The sequence below is a fragment of the Anolis sagrei genome, chromosome 1 (assembly GCF_037176765.1).
Source record: "Anolis sagrei isolate rAnoSag1 chromosome 1, rAnoSag1.mat, whole genome shotgun sequence".
Lineage (NCBI taxonomy): Eukaryota > Metazoa > Chordata > Lepidosauria > Squamata > Dactyloidae > Anolis > Anolis sagrei.
Genome location: NC_090021.1, coordinates 211097989 through 211114315, shown reverse-complemented (window position 1 = coordinate 211114315; position 16327 = coordinate 211097989). Strand labels below are relative to the sequence as shown.

The 16327-nt window shown below is 36.5% G+C and overlaps 1 protein-coding gene across 6 annotated transcripts in view; it reads right to left on the bottom strand.

Annotated features, from left to right (window-relative positions):
* LRP1B (LDL receptor related protein 1B) overlaps positions 1 to 16327 on the bottom strand; it is a 1041366-nt gene that overhangs the window by 229081 nt on the left and 795958 nt on the right. For all 6 annotated transcript variants that reach the window (XM_067472799.1, XM_067472815.1, XM_067472824.1 and 3 more), the window contains exons 20-23: positions 14929 to 15096; positions 10641 to 10823; positions 3513 to 3713; positions 722 to 967 (exon numbers count right to left, since the gene is read on the bottom strand). In XM_067472799.1, coding sequence (XP_067328900.1) covers positions 722 to 967; positions 3513 to 3713; positions 10641 to 10823; positions 14929 to 15096 — 798 coding nt within the window. The remainder of the gene's footprint in view (positions 1 to 721; positions 968 to 3512; positions 3714 to 10640; positions 10824 to 14928; positions 15097 to 16327) is intronic.

Genomic DNA, 16327 nt, shown 5'->3' with positions numbered 1-16327 from the left:
TTACATCTACATTTTGTACAATACATGGTGCAAAAATAACATTTTCATTATTTTAGGTAGAGATGTTTTCAAATCAAATATTTTAGTTCACACACCAGAGTTAATACACTGTATTTCCATGTATAGGGCGGGCGAAAAGTCACAAGGGTGTCCTATATATACTGGCATTTGACATCATTTATGAGATTTGATTTTTTGCACACAATGCAAATTTATATTCTATATAACACTGTATATGATGCTATGGTATTGCAAATTAAGAACAAAAAATAATGGGTTATTAAATATTGAAGCCCCTCCATGACTTTTGGCCTCCCCTGTACATACTTTATGCACAAAGTACTTTAAGGCTGAGTAACAAGTATGTGCTTTGAGATGGGTAAACAGAATGTTACAACACAATACTACAGGCATAGCCTAATTCCAAAATTTAGTCACTCTCAGGATGACTAGAAGAAAACAGATGCAATTGCTAGATTCAGTCCTGCTAGACACTTTACTGATATGCACACAGGCACCAATATGTTTTTTAATCCTGCAACTTGTAATACACCTCCCAAATTCTGGCTGAAACAAACTGTGGTCTGGATATATAAGAGTTAAGGATAAAATAAGTGATAACTCATGCTGCATCTTGAAAGCAAATAGGTCTTATTTTACTTCTCTTAAACTTTCATAAGGGAACTCAACAGTAGCAAATAAATGGTAAATGTCAACTTACCAATATTAGCACAGCTTTCACCATCTTTATTGAGCTTCCAGCCTTCATAACAGGAGCACTTAACGGTATTTTTATGCTGCTCACACACTTGGCTGCACCTCTGGTGTTTTGTGCAATAGTCTTCAAATTCACAGGTCTTATTGTCTGAACTCAAGTGTAGTCCTGGAGGGCATGAACACACAATTCTACCTCCAGGAACTACTGAACACTGGTGACTGCAGCCGCCATTGTTAAGTGAACATTCATCTGAAATGAAAGAAAAAAAACAGAAATTGCTGCTTCGTGCAATGCAACTTAATAGTAGAAACAGTTTATTTTCTTTTTTTAAAAGACCACTAGTTTTGTGTCAGACTAATATTGGAGAAAAATAGAACATAAAATTCCTCAAGATTCAATCTGGAACACATTTTTCTGTTTAGTGTAGGAAGGAAAAGGAGTATGTTAATAAAATCTGTGGACAGCTTAGAAGCATTGTTAATGCATATTCAGGGTTAAACAAGGTAAATTGGATGAGGTCCTGAGTTGAAAAGAGAGAATGTTAAACAGGGCCAAGTGAAGTATCACAGGTGCCAATGAAAAACATAGTCACTGATTGTGCTTGTGCATGTGCATGTGAAAACCATACAAATTATTACATGCATATATGAAAGTCAATGGGCAAGGGTGGATTCCATGAGTATGCTTTTCTTTATGCATGTGCACCATATGCATATTCAATCATGTAAAAAAGGATGGTAAGAGTATCTCTGAGTCAGAATACAGAACTATTTTTATACTCATTTAGCACAGAAAAAATCAAAAATGCATTTTATGAACATCCATTTTAGAAATACTACATGTTTCACCTCTACGCTGTCATAAAGTGCAGTGTAGGAAACACATTAACTTGGGGTGTGTAAATGATGCATCCAGGCTAATGTGTTTTAACCTGGGTAAAGCCTTTTATTCTGACTTGATCCCCGGTTGAAAAGAAAGAAAAAGAAAACACCAGTAAAGACCCAGCTCTTCCTGCAAGATTTGAATCTTTGATAGTGCTGTGCCAGTGGAGACAGCGATCTGCGTGACCCCAGATGGCATCTATAGTGAATTCCCTACCTGTTAGGCTTGGAAAAGCCTAGAAAAGTAGGCCCAGGAAGTTTGTCAGCTGTTTTGGAAAGGGTGCCGGGGAAATCCATTTTAGCTACTCATTTCCTTAAGGGGGCGTTTTTAGAAAGAGCAGCTTTGGAGGGAAATGAAGGAAGACTGTGATTGGTTGAGTGAGAGTGGGTAGAGCTTAACTTGAAAAAGAAAAAAAATGACTTGAAGGGGACATTTTAAAAACCCTGTCAGGGAGCTTGACAGTCGGTGTCAAAGAAGGAGCTGGGAATCAGGAGTGGTGAAGGGTTAGTGAGAGGCCTGAAATTGGTCAATTGGCTAGCAGAGATAGCTAGTGAGAAGATTTTTTACAGCTATTAGGGAAATAGCTGGTGGAGGAGTGTAGAGATAGATCCAGGTTAGGACTATCGGTGGAGGAGTCTAGAAATTACTTTCAGAGAGAAGTGTTCCGGTGTAACTAAGTCTGAACTGCTTAAAGTAACGACACACTTTTAAAGTCAATACTCTGAAACAGCTAAGCTTTATACCTGAATTGTTCCAGTTCTCTTAAATAAACATCATTTTGTTGTTCTCAACATCTGCCTCATGTGTGCTTCTGTGGGTGAAGTTTTAAGAGCAGTTTCCTGCAGCAAACAAGAGTCTATGGTGGCAGCGTATAATTTAAAGAACAATCTTTTCGTGTGAACTCAGAACACAAGCCTGAGGGCTAATCCAACACACTTTTGCCTATGATACTTCAAGTAAGCCAAGGGCTTATCAGTGCTTTTAAATTTAGTGGTGGCCAAAGAGTTTTCAAAAGTTTTTTTGGCCAGAATAAAGTTCCAGCTTTCCTTACAGATTTTTGTTTTGGCTTTTAATCACAGAAGCCTCACATTTGGTGTTCAGCATTTTGGGATTTTTATTCCTTCAAATAAGCCCCCACCTACTTATTATATTTTTGGTGACTTTGGGCAGGCTGATCTTATGTGTCTCACCAGCAAAAACCCAGCTCTTCCTGCAAGATCTGAATCTTTGATAGTGCTGTGCCAGTGGAGACAGCCATCTGGAATCATCATGCGTGATCCCAGATGGCATCCCACTGGAATCTCATACTCCCTGGTTTTAGGCAGGCCAGGAAGGTGGGAAGGGAGTGCATTCCTGCCCCCTCACACTCCTGTGTGATTAAGACACAATGAACTTTTAGAGGAGGGAAGGGGGCTTACCCATCCAAAGGGCCATCACTTCCTAATGACAGGGAGCCCTGGGAGATGGGATGGCAGTGTCTCCTGAGCCTCCCTGCATTCCAATTTTCTACAAAAATGAAGGGGAATCACTATTATCATTGCAGTTCTCTTCCTTGACTGCATCACTTAGGAGATGACGGAACTCTGGAGAGGGAAGCCTACCTCCCCTCCTGCAAGTTCTTTCAAAACCTGCAACGTTAAGTGCAAATCATCGTCGTTTTGTGAGTATTGCAAGGAGGTACAAGGAGGCCAATGACCAGTCATGACCAAGAGCCATGTGTAGCTACCATGTGACTCCAGGTCAGCATTTTTATGCTAGTTCAAGATGCATTATGTAGCAGTGTAGAAGCATCCAAAGACATGTTAACAAAACAACAAATTAAGACTATGAATCTGCCTTTAAGGAAAATGCACGCTGACAGGATGAGTTGCAAAAGGGAAACATTTTTTGTTATGTCTATTTGATCAAATACCACAAAGAATATCTTCATCAGATCCGTCAGGGCAATCTTTTATCCCATTGCAGAGCTTCTCAGGTTGTAGACAGATAGAAGTGTCATTAGCACAGGGATACTTTGGAGGGCCACATGTATATCCATCACAATTATCCTCATCAGATTGATCTTCACAATCAATGTCGCCATCACATAGCCATGCTTTACTGACACATCTCCCTTGAATTATAAAAAAGAATACAAAAACAGGACCAGATGGAAAATCAACAATACACTCCAAAAACATGATCTCTTATTATCTTGTTGTATATACTTTGTAAGAGAGCAGAAAGGCAGAACAGAACTTTTAACATTGGGGTTGTATGTAACCTACAAGTTTATCCAATAATAAAAAAATGTAATGTTTGTTCCTCCTCTACTTTGATCTTGCATTTTATTTTAATTTCAAACAAGTGTAGACAAAATATATTACAATAAATGTTTTTGCAATTGATAGGAGAGCCATCAGTTACAAACAAAGGAAAATGACAGTTTGTAGGGAACTTATGTTTATATAGTGACAAGCAATCATATGCTATAAAACTTTTTAAAAGCAAGCATAATTTTGAAAAAAAAGCAGATATGATAAAAAATAACTGATTCCTTTCAGGACAAAACTGGGTTGCATTAATCAAATTTAAGTAAATGCCAACTATTTAAAGAAAATAATGAACAATACATCAATTACTTAGGTCTAAAATGCATATTCAAAAAGGTAAATGCTTCTGTACGTGTAAAAGAGATGGGTGGTTTTTTTCTGTTCATTCTCTTAAAAAGCTTGGAATAGTAAATTTGAATGTTTATGTAGATGTATCAAGTATAAGAAATTATGAAATCAAAAATACCAAAAATGGAGAATTGCTTTATTTAATTAAGTTACCACTTATGAACTCATCATTTATACAATTTTCAGGACAAACCATGGGCTTTACAGCAAATGCATGAAGGCTGTCACCACGTAATATGGTTAATGCTTCAAAATTATTCTGTTATTTTACTGTTAACTTCCTCTAATTATGAATTACAAACTGCAATACAATTATTGCCTGCTGGAAATGTGGTTTCAACACATCTGAAACTGCTGAGCTGAGAAAAGCTCGCCTATGGTACAGGATTTCATCCTACAACCTACTCAATTAAGCTTTGTCATCAATCTGTAGTTCTCTTCTCTTCTCTCTATCCCTCCCACTATCTTGCTCTTCTCATATACAAGGTGAGGCAGCATAACCTCCTTTTTTAAAATGCACACCATTCAGTCAGTTGAAGACGTAGTGGAGCGCTAGTGGTCTCGTTCAAGAGGCGGGAGTATAAAGTTTTGTCCTGACACAGTTCAGTCACCATCATGCGTTGGAACAGTGAGGAGCGTGCTTTTGCCATTGAGGCCTACTTTTTGAGCAGATTTGGAGTGGCCGGCCCGCTCTCCAGATTTGGCCCCTTGTGATTTTTTTTCCTATGGGATTTTTTGAAATCCTGTGTTTATGAGAACCGTCCAAGGACCCTATAAGATTTGAAGATCTTCAAAACTACGTAAAACAAAACTTTAGGTATGCACCTACTTTATAAAAAAAAATCTGATTCATATAATGTGTTTATTAAGTTTTGAAAAAGGAAGTTATGCTGCCTCACCCTGTATTATTTTTAAAGGTTAATAAGGAGTGAGATCAAAGTTTAGTAGAAAACAGCGTGTTAATTTCAGCTGGATTTCACTGACCCACACTAAGGGCCACAATGAGAGGTTATCTGTGTGCAGCCAGGAGTCTGCTGCAATGGAGCTAACTCTAAAGCAGTCAGATTAGTATTACCCACTGTTCCTCCACAGTTTTGGTCTCTCTAACCTTTTAAATTATTTCCTTGGTTAGAGAATCACAATATTTTTCCCAATGTGCTTTTCCCCAAATGCTATGTACAAAGGTCTATATCATTCTTCAACTGGCAGTGGGATGTGAGATGTTTCTGAGAGTTAATAACCTTGGACATGCAATGAACTGCAAGAATATGAATGCAGAGAATAAACTACAGCAAGATGTGCAGCAGAGGAAGTACGTGGCTTAGCCCACAACTCACAGTAGTGAGTGTTGTTGTAGTGAGTAGCTATGTGTTGTTTTTCTTCTTGCTGTTATGAAATAACATTTATGTGCAACTAAGTATTATTGGTTCATATTGTTTTCATCTTTATAGCATCCATATCAATATATTATTTTTACAATGAATTAACCCTTAAAAATGAAATATTTACAACTAATGTGAAGCCACTATAATTAATAAAACAGATTTATGAATATCTGCAAATGTTAGTACTATGTCTTGACACCACATCTACTGTCTTAGTATTTCAAAATCAAAGATACTGAACAAAATTCAAGATCGGAGATACTACATAATAGTTATATTATATAAACTATTAGCAAAATGCAGAGATTTTGGAGCACTAACTTTTCTGGCTGTATTTGAAAAGGGGTATGTCAGAAATAATGCTATACCATGTGTAAGTAAGTAGGTATAACAGATTCTTTGAATAAGCTTAATTGTTGCTCATAGGCATGCTTAGAAATACAATTAATGTCACTCTGTTTTTACAAATGACCAAAAGGCATGTGATTTCCATATTCTTTTCTTATTTACAGCTGACAGCTGCTTCTTTTTTCTTCATTCCAAGTACATAATTAGGAGCTGTTGAAACAGAGTTGGGGGAAGGATTACTATTAATCTATTAAAGGCTGTCAGTACTGTAAATACAGCTTCATATTATTATGGGACACTCCTTTACGATGGAACTCAGAGTGAACTGAATACTTACAAATATGTTTGTATCGCCAGTGCTTGATTTGTATTCAATTAAATTTGACTAAAGTTCTGAAATTACTGAGGGAAAATTAAATAGTAAATTTCTGGTGGAAGTGAAAGGAAAAAGAAGGCTAACTACTAGATCAGGTAACTTCCTTCCCATGCAGGCGGAGGATATCTGAAAACCAGATCAGGATAGTTTTGGGTCAGGGAACTGGAGAGTTCAAACACAGCATTTCCATCTAGGCTACGAATATCAAATGCAAGATGTCATCTTATGTGGCCTATGAGGTTTTCAATTACAGGGCAAGATAGTTACATTCATACAGTCTTACAATTACAAACTGCCCTTTGAAGACAACCATAAGGCTTATGTGGCTCTCGGTGAGTATGAGTTTGACAGCATTGATCTATGCGGTTGTGTTACTTAGCACTAGATAAATCCAAAAATGCCCAAATCTATATCATGTTTTCGTTTTTTAAAATACCGAATATAGCTATATTTTGAGAAGTCTCCATTTTGTTTCAGCTTTACTAGCATGTTAGAATCTCGACACACACTGCTTGTTTTAGTTTAAAATATACAAGAATGAATAGGAGCATGAAGAAACATGAAGGATAAAATGGAAAAGTTAAATTGAAAAACAGTTGCTCGTCTAGTCCAAAGAAAGAGACTATCACACAAATGTACTGATAAATTAAGCCCCCCTTTATTAACTACCAGGTTATTAACTAGTGTATATACACATTCATAAGTCAACCTCATGTATATGACAAAACCAGGTTTGAGGATTGAAATTAGAGATTTTGATAGGGCCCATAGATCAGTTGAGGAACATTCTGCAGAAATGGGAAAGCACTAATGCCAACCCAGGAGGGATAGCTGTCTCTGACAACTATCACCATTTCCTTGACCCAAGTATTCAAAAAGCCCAGAAGTAGTATCATAGCTGAGAAAATAGAAGGGGTCAGTACATTTTTCATTTTCTCCTGAGATACACCAAGCTCTTGCCTTTTGCTATTCTGTCCAGAGAAGGGAATAGTTCACTTTTTATAACAGTTAAAGTACAGAACTCACACTGATCTGTGGTTAAGTTAGCCCAGGGTTATGGGGCTGTTTTTAGTCTATAGGTACTTCAATTTGAACTGCAGCAGGGAGCAGGGTTGCATAGCATATTGTATGCTGAAACATACAATATACTATATTTGTCAGCATATCAATGGAAGTCCCCAGAACCAAACCAAATAAATTTTGTCTGCTCTTAATCAGCTCACTCCCAAGAAATTTTTATATGCCGGCCTCCCTCTCAAGCCTTAAAAATAGTCAAATGCATCCTTAATGGCTTCCACCCTCAAGTTCCAGGAGACCCACTGGAAAAAGGGCCTCCTTTTTATATTAGTCTGCCAAAAAGTGACCTATAAACACCAATTATAGGGAATAAATGCCAATTGAACAAGTTAGATAAATAATGCAAGCACTCACCAATAAGTTTAATAAAGCTCTCTAAATCAGTTCATTTAAAGCACTAACCAAAGCCAATTTTCCTGTGGAAAGTTATTACAAGATGAGAAAAATCTTTTCCTGTTTGTGAAGTTCCTACCAGTTGTTGAAGCTGATCAACTGAAGATTGCTCTAGTATCCAGGAAGTGATAGAGTTGAGTGGCAAAGTGATGGTGAAAGACAGGGACAGAGGGACAGAACTGGTTGTTTATGCACCTGCTTATCTCCTTTCCCCTTTTCATTGGGGTACTCCCTTTCTTCTTTCCCTTCTCTTGGGAAGGAAAACGGTGCCACCCTCTCCACAACCACATGTATGGCTGATGTGGATGTGTGAGGTTAGATTATAACAATATTACGGGTAGAACGGTGAGACAAAGTCTTTGAACTCTAATGAAATTCCATCGTTTTACCATAGTAGCCTTCGTGAATCAAGAGCAGTCCTTTTCTAAATACCCACCAAAAGGTTTTATACTAATCAATTCTGTGTCTTGTAAAATAAAATGATGCATAAATTAGGCAAACAATGAGGACAAAAGAGCTGGAGTAGGCACAAAAATAATTGAGTTGTGTCAGTTCCATTCAAGGAAATAATTAGAATCAGATGCTTATGTAATTAGGTAACTTTGCAAAGGAGAATTTGGGAAGCCTCACCATATATAAAAGAATTAGAAACTTACCAGAAACATCTAATAATATTTTAAGTTAGAAATATATGACAAACCTAACAGATTTAGAAATGTTTTCTTTGTCACTATAAATCATACATAAAAACTCTTATTACTTATTCATTCATTTATTTTATACACATTTTCCCAGCATGGGACCTAAGGCAACTTACAAAGCTAAAAACAAGATAAGCTACACATCTGATAATAATTCTAAAAAGATTTTTTATTGATAATTATCACACTAAAACATCATTCAATTTAAAACCTCTTTTAAAATAGGTTGCAAAAAGTGGGGGGAAATCTCCCATAAAACTCACAGTGCAACTAATTAATAATCAAAAGCTTATTTGTGAAAGCAGCCTAGCCTCCTGTGGAAGGGGGTGCTCTATTGTGTCCTCATTAGATAGGCCTGAGATGGCATTGGGGCTAAGAGAAAGCCCTCCCACAAGCATCTTAAAACTCTGGCATAATCTGTCAGAGAATATGGATCAAAGCTGTACAGGAATTTATATAAGAACTTTAGTGGCTAGAAATGAACCAGTAGCTCATGAAGTTCTTTCAACAGAAAGTTAAATAATAATAATAATAATAATAATAATAATAATAATTTATTTATACCCCACCACTCGGGGCAGCTTACATGAGGCCAAGCCCAACAACACATCAGTAAACAACAAAGCAGCAAGCAAATAAAACAGTACAATTAATATAACTCACATATAAGCAATAACACACAAAATTTAAAACCTTATGGCTGGGCCAGATGTAATAGATTTTTTAAAAAAAAATAAACACTGGATGTGAACGGAGGTAGGATGTATCTAAGCAGAATTATTTATTATTATTATTATTATTATTATTATTATTATTATTATCTTTATTTGTACCCCGCTAACATCTCCTGAAGGACTCGATGCAGCTTACAAAGGTCAAGGCCTCAATAAAAACACAGCACAACAATACACACAGCATTATAAAGCAAATCAAAACATTAAGCAATAACAGTAAACAGTACAAACAATACACCATAACACAGTAAAACTAGGGCCAGGCCAAATGTAATGGGTACAAATTAAAAAGTGCTGAGTATGACAGGTGAAATGTAGGATTTTAGAGTAAGTGCAATGTGCAGACAATCTTAAATCTCTGATAAAGTGCTTCTGGGACATATTGCTGGAGTTTCCTATTCTGTAAAGGCACACCGGAACAACCAGGTCTTCAAACTCTTCCCAAACACTGTCAGTGTAGGGACTTGTCTGATGTCCTTGGGGAGGGTGTTCCAAAGTTGGGGGGCCACCACAGAAAATACTGTTTTTTTCTACAGCAATTGCTGTATTTTATTGTTTTCACCAGGGAGTACTATGAATTTATGATGTAGTGTTGATTGTTTATTGTCTATTCATATGTTTTGTTTTGCAGTTGTTATATTTTGCATGCCATGCTTTGAGTGTTTTGTGAGCCGTCCCGAGGCTCCTTCTATACAGCTAAATAGAATCCAGATTATCTGCTTTGAAGTGGATTATATCACAACATAGACTCAGGGCCCTTTCAGACATGCTCTATACCCCATGATCTGATCCCAGGTTTTCTGCTTTAAACTGGATTATATGAGTTCACACTGCCAGATAATCTGGGATAAACCAAAACCCTGGGATCAGATCCTGGGATGAAGGGCCCTTGGATAATACAGTTCAAAGCAGATAATCTGGATTATCTGACTTGATATTCTGGATTATATGGCAGTGTAGAAGGGCCCTAAGACTCAGGAATGGAATATGACACTATGTAATTTGTTTAAAAATGTAGTAGCAGATGGACTTTGTGTCTGAGTGCTACTTCGGATTACATTTTGTAAAATTTAAGACACATATTGTAAAACATAAAGTATGAAATATAAAGCTTTGCATATTGTGGAATGTATGTGAAATAGAGTAAAGCCAGCCAAATTGGGGGTGAGGAATAAACTTACAAGAGAAAAAGAAACAGTGAATTGATCTACAATAAACCCAAGAAAGTTACTGCATTAAAGCACTACTGGGTGACAGCAATCTGATCAGAAGCAGCCAAAACCTAATGGTCATTGAGTGTTATGCCACACAGTAAAGAATCTCTAGAGTTGTGATTTTTAAAGAGGGGATGGAGATTGTTTTGTACCTGTGGTCTTGCAGGAAAATTTTGTCTTATCATCACATGGGCGTATAGTTCCATTACAGAACTTTTCATCACTGCCATCTTCACAGTCCTTTTCTCCATCGCAGCGCCAGAACTCAGGAATACAGTTTCCATCTGGATGGCACTGAAATTCATGCCCACCACATTTTCCAAGAGAGGCTATTTCTAATTGAAAGATAATAAAAAAAAAGAGGTTGTTATGATTCGGGAAGTTTCTCATGCCCTCTCTCCACTATTTCAAGTATTCTAAAATTTGTTGGAAACCAAACTCAGTTTCTTGTGGATGTCCCTGAAACCACTTTAACAAACAAGTGCAAACCTCATTTTACAAGAAACCACAAGCACTATTTCTCAGAGTTTAACCTGAGCAGTTGGACACTGAGTGTGAAGCATCAACCTAACCTACAGTTGCATACACATCTTTCCTTTGAAACAAAATTATTGGTATGAATAAAACATACAAGTTGGATATAGCCAGTTAAGGAACTGGAACTATGCACAGTGACATACAAACATGAACACTAACTTGGATGGGTTGTTGTAGGTTTTTTTGGGCTATATGGCCATGTTCTAGAGGCATTCTCTCCTGGAGAGAATGGCCAGTCATTCTGGCCATGAAAGCCTTCGACAATACTAACTTGGATGTTCTAAACAAGTATAACATACAGCATATTTCACTCTCCAGGAAATCACAGGGCAAGGCAAACAAATACAAACATTTGAAGCAACACTGACATTTTAAAAATAATACAAACTTTAAAATATTAAAATACAGTCTTTAAAAACCTTCAAAATTAGTCTAAAACCACCCTTAAATGTAATTTTAAAACAGAACAGTTCCAGACATTAAATGTGATGAGCAACAATACTGCTTTAGCTGCCTACTCAAAGCTGAAACCAGATAGTATTTTCAAGGCCAGCTCTGGTTGTTTTACCCAAAAAGCCCTGTACCATAAATTCAGCTTTTTGCCAGGTTTGCTAGTATAATTGCTCCCAGCTCTCTCTGAAGTTTCATGCTGCTATTCTATGATGTGACTCTAAGGCAATTTCAGGCTACTCTCACTCAAAGCTGTCTCAACACTGAGTTGTAATGCAGGAATGAATCGGTGCCTTGGGGCTTCACAATGTAGTGCCTTCAGTGCTACCTACGACTCTACAAAACAAGACTGTTTATATTCTAGACAACAGCATATAAGGATTTGAAACAGCTGTTGTACCTTGAAAATACCTCATTTCGCTAATATTTACTAAAATTATAGTGAAACTGTCTGGATTCCATAACATTGCTGTTTTCAGGAAACTAAAGTCAGTTACATGTATGTTGCTTTTCTTGAATTTCAGGCATTGACGTTTAAATTTTCAGTTCATGTAGCCATCAATCTATGTAGGATGTAAGAATGGAGAAGACTAATGCAGAGCTGCACTTGGATGAGATAGCCAACCACATTTCCAGCGTTTACTTTCTTAACCACGACTCTGTTTTTTTTTAACTCAGACAACAATCTGAAGCATGAGCCATAAATTCTGTTTCTTATATTTTGGGGAAGTCTAAGACCAATCACTTTTGTGCCATTTCAGCAACATCTTCTCCAATGTAGATTAACTATGAATACAGAATCAATCCTACATAATACATATGACAACATTGTGAAAGCAGTTCATGTGAGTGAATAAAAAAAGCAGGAATCCCAAATGACTATCTTATTAGGGCAAATCAGCCTTGTGCTTCATGTGGACCCCACAAAGTCCATTTACCCTTGTCCTTCCACATTTGGCCTATATAGGTGGGTCCTAAATTGCGATGTGATACCTTCGCATACTGATTTCCCAGGCGAACACATTTATGTCTCTAAACAGTTTCAGTACTGTGGCTTAACTTTGCATTTTATTTTACTTTATACATTTATACTTTATTATACATGATGTAATTTGGTCTGTCTTCATTACCAGACTTGACTGAAAAGATCTTTCTCATTAATTCGATACATGAGGTTTGCGTACTTCCTTTTTGTTTCTGTTTAGTTACCTGTCGCTGGCTTCTCTTTGTGTATGTGTGTTTTAAAATAATTAACTTTTTAAAGATTTGTAAATGTTGGATCATTTGAGTGCCTCAGCTGGAGATGGGAAGTAGAGATATGTTTACAATATTTATGTTAATCAAATTAATTAAAGCTAATTAAATTAGATAATTAAAAGTAGACTCAATCATTCTGCAGCCTGTATTCTGACTGAACCTATTCCAATCATTTTAGTACAATACATCTCTTTCCATAACTGGATAACTAATAATGCAGTACAGATTGAATTGTATGCTTCCACAGGAAGATGAATGAGCTTTATAAAGATGTTCAAACCAGGTTTTTATGGTTTTTAAAATCATATTTTCAGAGACTGTGCAGCTTCAAGCTAAACTATAGCCTGTGAGTAAACACACATCTATTAATAATTCATATTATTTTTAATCTTAAAATATTTATATTTTGGTGTTAAAAGCATCAGGATGCAGGAAGGTTATGAGACTGAGGCTAAGTTTGGGGAGTTTAAAATTAAGATTTTTTTTTAAAAAAAATTAACAGTGATTTCCTTCTCAAAGCAAACCTGAAGCTAAAAAAAACAATTTGAAGAACATGTTGCAAGCATCAGGCAATATTGATGAAGAGAATCCTTGACTAAAAAGAATCCTTGCAGTTTGGGACCTATCGGGGGGGGGGGGGGGTTGTTGTTGCAAGAAAACAGCCTCTTCTGTGCAGAAAATAATTATAGGAGATATGATTTGTGCAGAAAATCATTTACAGGAAATGATTTTGTTTGCACATGTACAAACACACACACACACACACACACACACATAACAATCCTTGTCTAAAACGTATCCAGAATATGTCCCCAACTGCAATGTTTTCTGTGCAGAAACTATATCTTCTGCTCTGAAAATATTAGTTTACATAAATATTATTTTCTGTACAGAAAGTGTTATCTGTGCAGTTATATGCAAATATCCATACATGCATCACTCACACACACACACACAGTTTTTGTGAGAATAAGTATTGACCTATGACATGATTTTGAAACTGCCATTTTGAAATACATTCTTAGAAGAGGAATAAAGACATTGCTTTATTCAAGACCAAATTAGTAAAAAGCTGCATTCCTTTTAACCAATGGGGGGAGTGTGTCCCTGTTGATGTTTTTAGATCTCTACGCAGTTTTGATACCATCATCCCTGGTATGTTAGAGGGATTGGGTATCAGAGGCATTGTGTTGCAGTGGTTCCAATCATACATCTCAGGCAGGATCCAGATGGTAGTGCTTGGGGATTGCTAGCTACTCCTCAAGAAAAGAGCTGTTGTATGGCATTCCACCAGGGAACATTCTGTCCCCAGTGTTTTTTAACATTTATGTGAAACAAAAGGGAGAAATCATCTGGAGATATGGGGTTATCAGTATGCAGCTGACTCTTTTATGTTCTCCTCCAACAGAGAGAAAATAATGTTTGTCCTTTAAACAACCTCTGGGTCACTAACTGTTTCCTGAAATTGAGCCTTTTCTGGGACACTTACTGTATCCCCTACCTTTGTTTTAATATTTGAAAAAAAGTTTTTTAAATTATTGGTGGTGGTGCTTAATATCTTGCTTTTTTCCAAAAAGAAGGGGGGGGGGGATTCATAGTAGCTTACATTAAAAAAAATAACAACACAGCTAAAAACATACAAAAAATAAAAACATAATTAAACTATTCACAGTAGTTAAAACTGTTTTAATATGTACTCATTTTAATGGTTCTTTGGTGTTATATTTTTACCGGCTTTTTGGTTTGCTTAATTCAGTTTACAAGCCACCTTGGGTCCTGCACGGGAAGAAAGTTGGGATATTGAATGCATACATGCATGCATAAGGTTCAATATTCTGCAAAACCTTTGCAGCATTCAAAACACACCTAATTTTATGTAAAAATGAAATCAAGTGAAATATTTTTTTGAAAATCCCAATGCTTAACACATAGGTCTGTCCCTTTGAGTTAGCATATGTCTGCCAGTGCAGTGGGACTTCTTCCCTTATTCATTCTATGATTTTACCTATGTTTTCCAAATGTTGGCTCCAAAAGTTCTTTGCAGGAGATGTTGAGGGCCTATGAGAGGAGAAGGGGCAAAGGTGGAAGAGAATACCTCCTCCCAGTTCCACTCCGATAATTTCTTCAATAATTTGAAATACATTTGGGTCATGTCCATATATTGCATGTTTTGACTTTTTGCTATTATATACCAACCATTCTTGGTGCAATTTGGTTGTCTTTCATCACTGAAGTCTCCACAGTCATTGTCACCATCACAGACCCAGTGATTTGGGGCACATCTTCCATTGGAACATCTGAACTGATTGCCAGAGCATGAATGGACACAACCCAGTTCATCACTGCCATCACCACAGTCATCCTCTGTAAAAATGGACACACATTATAAGTGTTCTTGTGAGCTGTAAGCAATGTAATGCACAGTTTGAGATAGATTTGCACTGAAATTCAGTTAAATTTCATAATGGTTTAAAAGTTATATCACTCTTTTTAAAGAAAGTTATATATAGGTAAATTTAAATGCAGTGTTATGTTACAGGTACATATATATATATATATATATATATATATATATATATATATAACAAGTATGCATTATCTTTCTGGCATAGTAACCGTAGTTAAGACGGTATGAGTATGATCTTATCCCACACATTATATGTGCCTTGCTTTCCTTCAACACGAGCAGCATTTCTACTCAATACGGTGTGTGCACCAAGCAATTCAGGACCAGAAGATTGAACTATTTGTCTCTGAGAAAATTGCCACAGTAATGATCTGTCTGTCCCTTTCCAAGGTGTCTCTCTGTTCTCCAAAAAGAGAATGATTACTCTTTTAGAATGCAAAGTGGAGCTCTCTGATAATGCCATGATTTCATTTAATTAAACATGATGTTCCAGTTACTACTCAAATAATTGGATGGCACATTTAAGCTTCATGAGCACTCATGTCCTAAGAACAAATCTGTTTTTAGTATAACAGCGTTTATGTTAAAAGCCAATTAAGTTGTTTTACACAACATTTTATGAATTGTGAATGCTAATCTTAGGTTCAAAAGTTGATTTGCTTTATCATTAATACACAGACCAGTTTGTCAGTGCATATATATTATAGATGTGTCAAATTGTAAAGGCTCAGTTTGCAGTTGCTTGGTGATGCTTGATATAGAACATTTTATATCTCCTCCTCTTTCCCTCCTCCTTTTCTCCCTCTAGTAGAAGAGTTTATTTTTGCAGGAAGCCATTTTTTTGGTCACTGGAAATCACACAACTTCACTACATATCAATATCCCCAATCTTTCCTTAAAGCTAAAAGAAAACAACAAAAAATATCCACTTTGTCAAAAAGCAAGCCTCCTCCCACCCACCCCCTCAATGAAAGCCTTGCAACCTTCCCAGCATGCACACAGGGCTACAAAAATTCTCAATCTGTCTTTTCTGCAAGATGAAAGCCTAGGAAAGTTGGAAGAATTGTTGACAGCAGCCCTACTTTTAAAAAATCCTCATAGTTTTAAAGTGCTCTCCAAAGAAATAGTAGTTAAGAATATAAAATCAGCATGTGTCCTTTCTTGCAACACTATTTTTTAAAACAAAAA